The sequence below is a fragment of the Onychostruthus taczanowskii genome, unplaced genomic scaffold (assembly GCF_017590055.1).
Source record: "Onychostruthus taczanowskii isolate IOZ18803 unplaced genomic scaffold, ASM1759005v1 scaffold89, whole genome shotgun sequence".
Classification (NCBI taxonomy): domain Eukaryota; kingdom Metazoa; phylum Chordata; class Aves; order Passeriformes; family Passeridae; genus Onychostruthus; species Onychostruthus taczanowskii.
The window spans coordinates 1710338-1718224 of record NW_024506882.1 but is presented as its reverse complement, the minus strand read 5'-3'; the positions used below and the strand labels follow the sequence as shown (position 1 = coordinate 1718224).

General features: G+C 56.7%; 1 protein-coding gene across 1 annotated transcript; it reads left to right on the top strand.

Annotated features, from left to right (window-relative positions):
* Positions 1 to 572: 572 nt before the first annotated feature.
* MRM1 (mitochondrial rRNA methyltransferase 1) lies at positions 573 to 6707 on the top strand. The gene is made up of 5 exons (XM_041425411.1): positions 573 to 1381; positions 1760 to 1853; positions 2368 to 2488; positions 5896 to 6015; positions 6157 to 6707. The coding sequence occupies exons 1-5, from the start codon at positions 708 to 710 to the stop codon at positions 6204 to 6206; spliced, it is 1059 nt and encodes a 352-aa protein (XP_041281345.1). The 5' UTR covers positions 573 to 707; the 3' UTR covers positions 6207 to 6707.
* Positions 6708 to 7887: the final 1180 nt, after the last annotated feature.

The window sequence follows — 7887 nt, the reverse complement described above, 5'->3', positions numbered from 1 at the left end:
TTTATGAGGAAAAACAGAGTTTCTTTCCAGAGCTGGACAGCATCCAGTTGTCTCGGGGGTAACCTGTGGAGGTCTGTCTGGGGACAGCTCTGGGATGCTCCGTTCCCGGGGGTCTGTCCAGGAACCTGGGGTTCCCCATTCCTGGTATCTGGGTCTGTCCAGGGCTCTGGGATGCTCCGCTCCCGGGATGTTCCCGGTACCCGGGCTCACTGGGGTTCCCCATTCCCGGGGGCTGTCCAGGAGCTCTGGGATGCTCTGTTCCCGTTCCCGGGGGTCTGTCCGGGGTCACTGGGGTTCCCTATTCCGGGGGGTCTGTCCGGGGTCACTGGGGTTCCCCGTTCCCGGGGGTCTGTCTGGGGTCACTGGGGTTCCCCTTTCCCGTTCCCGGGATCTGTCCGGGGCTGTGGGATGCTCCGTTTCCGGGCTGTTCCCGGTACCCGGGGTCACTGGGGCTCTCTATTCCCGTTCCCGGGGGTCTGTCCGGGGCTCTGTGCTGCTCCGCTCCCGTTCCCGGTATGCCCTCCCGCCGCCAGGGGGCGCTGCCGCGCGGGGCGTGCCGGGGCCGCCGGAACCGGAGCGGGGCCCGCCCGCGTGCCCGCGGCTCCGTGCGCGTGCCCGCGGCTCCGGTGCCCCTCCGGGATCCCCGCCGAGCCCCGGCCGCGGAGCGGGGCTGGGTGTTTCCCCACCCCCGGTAGGGACCCCCGGCCATGGAGCGGGCGCTGCTGCCCCGCCTGTGCCAGCGGGCCCTGCGGCTGTGCCGGGGCGGGCTCCGGTTCCGCTCCACCCGCGGGGCTGAGCAAGGAGCGCCCCGCGGCCGCGATCCCCCCGCGTCCCTCCCGCAGAGCCCGGGAGCCGAGCGGGGGTCGCGCACCGGGCGGGAGCTGTGGCGGGCACAGCAGGACCTGCCCCGGGCCGGCAAGGGGAAGGGGCTGGAGCGAAAGGCGCTGTCCCTGGAGAGGACCAAAGGCTCCGAGATCCTGTTCGGGGTGGCCCCGTGCTGGCTGGCACTGGCCCGGGCGCGCAGGGCCCTGTTCCGGCTCTTCCTGAAGGAGCCGCGCGGCGGCTCCGGGCGGCCCGTGAGGGCCGAGCTCGCCCTGCAGGCCGCGGCCCGCGGGGTGCCGGTGCTGCACGTCCCGGGCCGGGCGCTGGACGCGCTGTGCCGGGGCCGGCCCCACCAGGGAGTGTGTCTGGAGGCGGCCCCGCTGCCCTTCAGGAGCCTGCGGGACGCTGAGGAGCCGCAGCTGGGGCACGGAGAGAGCGGGGGCCGGCAGCTGCTGTGGCTGGTGCTGGAGCACATCCAGGATCCCATGAACCTGGGGGCCCTGCTGCGCTCTGCGTACTTCCTGGGGGTGGACAGAGTGCTGGCCACCCATAGCAACAGGTACGGGCCACAGGGACGGGGACGAGCCACACGGACAGGGACAGGCTCCTCCAGCCCCCCTTTTCCTCCCAGACCGGTTTCCAGCCTGTATCACTCAGCTGTTGTTCAGGGAGATTCCTGGGGCTGATCTCTCCAGCAGGGTTTGGGATGGTGCTGCTCGGCAGGCAGGCTGTGGGATGTGGGATTCCAGGCTCTCCCTGGATTCTCCTTGTTTAACCCGTTTTGTGTTTCTGTTGTCCCTCCTGTGACCCGTTTCCTGGGTTAATTCCTGAGCCCTCCTGTTCTCCATAGGAAAACACATCCGTGTAGTGAGTGGGATCTAAAAATTCACCTGCATTTCCCCTCTTGTGATACTTTTCCATTTTTTTCCCCTTGCAGCTGCCCCTTGACTCCCATAGTGAGCAAAGCCAGCGCTGGAGCCATGGAGGTCTTCGATGTGTACAGCACAGATGATCTGCAGGGCTTTCTGAAGGTACAGTGAGCCACTTCCATTTTTTTTCCTTTTTTTTTCAAGAAAACTCAAGCGCTGCAGGGGAGGCACAGGGGGAGCCCTGAGTTTTTTGCAGTGTCTGTGCTGGGACACCCCCAGCCCCATTCCATCGGGTAGGGGGAGAGGGTGGCTGTTTTTTCTGGGAGCTGGTGGTACCAGGATAATCCTGCAGCTCTGGGGATGCCGGGGTTTGTCTCCCTTCTCCTCGGGATGTGTGGCAGAGCAGCATCCCGGGGCGCAGGCACACGATGGCAGCATTGGGCAGCCTTTGGAGCAGGGAATAGAGGAGGAACCAGGGCTGGGGGGAGCTGCTGGGAATCTTTTCCCTATGCAGGGAGGTGTGAGAGGGAGCCCTTTGCAGGTAAAAATTTAAGAGATGCGAAAAAAAAAAACCCTAGACAGCTTAAGTGAAAATGTAAAAAAAAAGAGTGTTTGTATACATGACTTCTTTTTAAGCTTGAGTATTTGGCAATTCTTGATTTCTTTCCTTTTCTAGGCTAAAAGTGCAGAAGGCTGGGAAGTGGTGGGAACAGCCAGCAGGCCTGAGGATGTGGAAGGTGTTCCTGTCATCAGCTGCTCGGAATTCCGGTGGGACAAACCCCTTATTGTAGTGATAGGTACTGCCACTTCCAGAGCTGTGGGCTGGGTGGGGGATGCTTCACCCCAGGGACTGTTGCAGGTCTGGAAAAGAAAAGCTGAGAGGGAATCATGGAATGGTGTGGCTGTGAGTGAAGCAGGGACTGGGAGGAGCAGGGGGAGCTGAGGGGGCTCCCAGCAGGAGCAGTTTGTGGATGCACTCAGAGTTCAGCAGCTGTGGAGGGTCTGGGGGGCAGTTTTGGTGCCAGGGCAGTCACAGGGTGGTGTTTGCTTTGTGTTCTGTGTTTTGTTCTGTGCTGGAGCCCCAGATGTGGATTTTCTGTGGTGGTGAGCCCCAAGCTGAGGGAGAGCCCTGGAGGTGTTTGCTTTTCCTGCACAGAGCTGCTCACGGGGGAGCCGTGCCACATTTCTCCTTAAAAACCAGGAATGTCTGGTCTGGGCAGAACCACCAAGGGGCTTTTGCTGGGCATGGTCTGGATGCAAAACTGGGCTTTGCAGCCAGCCCTGAGAGCAGCCAGGGCACACCTGGGAGAGGACAGAGCTGCTGCCTGTGGAGCAGGAGCAGAGGAATCTCCTCCCTGTTGGAGCAGTGCTCTCTGAGCACCTGAACTGGGCAATTCCTGCAGGGAATTCTGCCCACTCTCTCACCTTTTGTGGGCACAGTTTGGGCTTGTGCAGCCTCCCAGAAGGTGAAGGGAAGGGGAGTAGCAGCTTTGTGGCAGCTGGAGAAAGAAATTCCCCCAGGAATGCAGCTCCAGGCACCTGCGTGTGGCTGTGCCATGTCCCCCACTCCATGTCACCTGGCACAGGAGCTGGCTGGAGCTTTTACACTTGGAAGTAGAGTCCTGCTGGCCACGAGCCAGGGAGGGGCTGTAATCCTGCCCCGTGCTGGGGCTGGCTTGGCTCGGAGGATATTCCTTTAATTAAAATGTTTATTGAACTCCTGGAAACACTGACAAGACAACGCTGCAAATCTGGCATCTCTACAAGATGTGTGGAGCTGTATTCCAGGGGGAGCAGGGAGGCTGGCAGCTCTGCTGATTGCCCACAAAGAAATGCATCCCACAAACGGCGACAGCACCCGGAGAGAGGCAGGGGCTGGAAGCGGCAGCAGCGTCGTTACCTTGAGTTATGAGAGATTTCTCCAGGAAAAAGTCCAAATATCCTTTTGTCAGGGGAGATTGGAGGCTGATTGGTAGATGCATGAGGAGAGCTCCCGGACCTTGCAGCAGTAATGATTTCAACTCTCTGCTGAGCACTAACTCTTGGCTGAAAAGAAAATTGAACATTACGGTCGTCTGATGCTGGGCTTGTTGGGAGAAACGTCCTGGATGTGAATATGGAGCATTCCTGCAGCTGCAGGGAGCAGCAGAGATAATTCAGCCTGGGATTGAGCTCCCTGGCACCACACAGATTGTCTTGTAAGTTGAGCATTTGCAGGCTCCAGTTCCCCCTCCTGGCATCCTCGCTGGCTTGGCAGAGAGTGATTTGGACAGTCCAGCTTAATGTTGTCTGCACTGGAATCATTGCTGGAGGCGACAGACAGCTCAGACTGGGAGCCTGGTGCACACAGGAGCAGATTGGGAGCACTTAGGTGGCTGAGTAAGAAGAGTTTCTGGGTAACTTGTTCTTCTTAGACCTTCAGCCTTTAGCTCAGGGTTTAAGGCTCTTCACAGAGCTGGTGGTTTTATGGAGATGCTCCTTTTTGCATGTTTTTCTGCTGCTGGATCTGAATTTCCTGCACTGGAAGCTGCAGTTGTGAGTGGTGTTAATTGTAAATGGGGCAGGAAATGTGTTTTGTCATTTCTCCAAGCTCTGGTCTTTGAGCTCTGTCAGTGAGGGACGAAGCTGAGAGGTGGAAGTTAAAGATCTGAAGTGGGAAGTGTTTTGTTCACCAGTCTAAATGAGGATTTCATCTGATTCAGTCAATACTCCCTCCCTTGTGTCACACTGTGCAAGTCTTTTTGCCCTGAATTTATTGTTCCTAATTATTTTAAGCAGCCAGGGCCATAAAAAGCTTTGTAAAAGCTGGAGGCAAAATTGGTGCCTTTATTGGGAATTGTAAGACCCTTATCAGGGGCAGGAGAGGATTTCTCCAGGAGCCATTGCTGCTGTCCCAGCTGGAGAGCCCTGTGGGAGTGTGGTTTGAGAGGCTCAGGAGGCAAATACCACTGCAAGGTGTAAAACCTTTCCAGGACACTATTTCTGGGTTTTCTGTGCATCCCTGCAGTAGTGGTGAGCAGACAGGCAGGGCCATGGGAGCCTGGCTTTGATTGCTGGTGTCACCCTGTGACCTGGGATAACTCCCCCAGGCCTTGTGTGCACTGCTGGCTTGCAGCAGGAGGCAAACATTGGTCAGGATGGGGCTTCTGAAGGCTCACTGACCCCAGCCCAAGGGCTTTTGCCATGACTGATTTCATCTGGGAAGGTGATGCAGGATGCATTACCCAAAGCATCCTCTTCCTTACCCAAAGTGCAGCCCAGTAAAACATGAGGGGGAAAAAAAACCCACCTGGGAATGATGGCACTTGCCATCCCTGTGTGGTCAGAGGGATCAGGGTGGCCTGGCAGTGTCATCCCACACTGGTGTGGGGCTCAGCCAGGTCAGGGCATGGCTGTTGGAGGGGTGCCACATGCTGGGCCTGTTTGCCAGAGGTGTTTGGGATGAGCTGGCCATCCTTGCAGCCCTGGAGCTGCCTGTGCTGCTCCAAATAACAAGAATAAAGACTTCTTTGGGGAGCCAGGCGGGCTGGGAGGTCCAGGGCCCTCTGCATTTTCACCTGTCTGCACACAGCATTGTTTAAAGCCTCTCCCTTTCCATTTCCCTTTGTGACAGCGTGAGTCAAACAACTACTAATGACCTGGGATAGATTTCAACTCTGTTTCACCAGTGTATCAGCCCAAACATATCAGGGCTGCTGCCTGCTTTAACAACTAATCAATTGAAGCCTCTGGTTGAACTGTCTGCATGCACAAGTTGCACCCAGCCAGTGGAGGGGGTGTGTGTGTGCTGGGAAGGCTGGAGCTGTCACTGGGAAGGCTGGAGTTGTCACTGGGAAGGCTGGAGCTGTCACTGGCAGCAGGGATGTGGGGTCTGCTGGAGCAGAGCTGGCCTGTGGCCCCTTGCCTGCCTTGTCCCCGTGCCAGCAGCCTGTGCCCACAGGGAGCTCTCTGCTGGCTGCTCCCCGTGGGATCTCTGTGCAGCTCTGTGTTGCATGGATATTCCTCAAACCCAGTTCAGATGCTGGGGAGCAGATCCAGGGAGGGATGGGAGGAAGGTGCCAGGCTCCCCTCGGGGGCTCAGTTGCTGTGGGGTGGCTGAGCTTAGGGAGAGAGTGTCACAGAGACAGAGCAGGAACAAGAATTGCACTGAGGAGGGGGAAAGGCAGTGCTGGGAGCTGAGCTGAGCAGTGTCTCTGTCCTGCAGGCAGTGAAGGGGAGGGCCTTTCCCTGGAGACTCAGCTGCAGTGCCAGCAGATGTTGGCCATCCCCCCTGGCAGGGCGCTGCACCCCGGCATCGACTCCCTCAACGTCTCTGTGGCTGCAGGTGAGAGCAGTTCTGTGCACCAGGCACCAAACCCCAGCTTCTGCATTTAACAATCAAACATCCAGGCCCTCTGAACGATTTTCTTGTGGTTTGGAAAAAGATAAAATCCCTTACTATTTATTTATTTTTGCTTTCCTACAGGTATCCTCCTGCACTCCATCTGCAGCCAGAAACGGAGGCATGGAGATTGAAATCCTCTTGATGTGGTGGAGGAAGCTGCTCAGTGTGGATATGGAAATGCTCTTCCCAGGGTCTCCAGCATCACTGAGTTCCAGGGAGAGCCCCAGAGACCTGAGCTGCATTTTAGCTGCTGCAGAAGCCACCACATCCCTGGCTTAACACCAAAGACAGACACCTGATGTCGTGGGTAACACTGGGAGGAGCAGCTGTGGGAAGGCAGGCAGGTCTGGGAGCAGTTTGGGCAGGAAAACACCCAGGGATGGCTGCCAGCACTTGTGCACTGGGGACTTTGTGCATCACTTGAACTGTGGGGACAATTTGGGCTGTGGGTGAAAGTGCCACTGAAAGTGCCTTGTGCCCTCCCCCTGGGCAGCAGCTGCTGAGTGCCAGCTGTGCCTGGGAACCACTGGAGCTGGTTTTTCTGTATTTGGTTACAAACCAGGTGTGCAGCCCTGCCAAGGGCTGGCAAACATCTGGAGTTGGGGGGGGGGGGAGGAAATGGAGCCCGTGGAAATAAAGCTTTTGTAAAGATTGGTTGTAGACTCAAATTTATCCATTTTGTGTCATATAAATCCAGAGTGTGATTAGTCCTTCAGGTGGGAGGAGGGATCTAGAGCTGGTTTCCTTCTGAGGAAGTTTCCTTTCCAAGCTGGGCTGTTCCTGCTGTAGGCTGAGGTGCCCCAGGACCACTGTCCTGCTGGTGGCACTGGGGTGGCTTCATTTGCAGCTATCCTGCTTGAAAAACCAGGCTGGCTAAATTATTGAGAGCCAAAAGAATGTTATCACTTAGCACCTTAATTATTTTATTTAGCTACCGTGGCCCTTTGCATAGGATTCCTCATTAACACTTAATTTACAGTGCCCTTTAGGGATAATTTCAAACAATTCCGTTCAGTCTGCCCCCTCCTCACTTCCAAACGAATAAGTAAATCACTCTGAGTGACTAATTAGGACTTTCCTTTGAGCTAAATGAAGTCTGTAAACCCTGGTCCGTGGGTGTGTTCCCTGTGTGTCCCTGGGAGGGTCTGGCTGGTGACACTGGGGACACTCCAGGTGCCTGGGATGGGGGACAGGGCATGGAGCTCCTGAAAGGTGTGCAGGGCTCCCTTCTGTGTTCTTGGTGGAGAGCAGGGTGCCTGGGGTGGGGACACATCCCCTGAGCTCTGTCCTGAGGAAAAGGACAAATCCCAAATCCCTCTGAAGTGACACCATCGTACAAACAGGGCTGTGTGACCCAAATCCACAGGGAGCTGGAGAACCCTGAGCTGCGCCTTGTGGGCTGAGTACATTTTGGGGGCTGAATCTGCCCTTTTTTCTGGTTTAAAGCAGAGAGGAAAAGGCTGCAGGCCCAGAGGCAGCCCTGTGGAGCTGCTCAGCAGCCGAGGGTGCCCCAGCAGAGGGTGCCCGTGGCTCAGATTTGTTCATTTTCCAGAGGAAAGATTCCAGGATTCAGCACTTGGCTAACTGAATCCTTCCTCTGGAGCAGCAGGGATCAGGGTAAAGCCATTTCTTCATCCTTCACCTACAGCTAAGTACATTTATTTCCCATCTCATAGGAGCTGCTGTTTCTCCCTTTTTGTTTCTATTTTTTTTAAGTTGGTCTCAGCACTGGGGAGGCCCTTCCAGGCTCTGGGTGCCTGGGAAAGCTGGGCTCTGTCAGGCTGTGCTTGGCCATCTGCTCAGCCCCTCTAA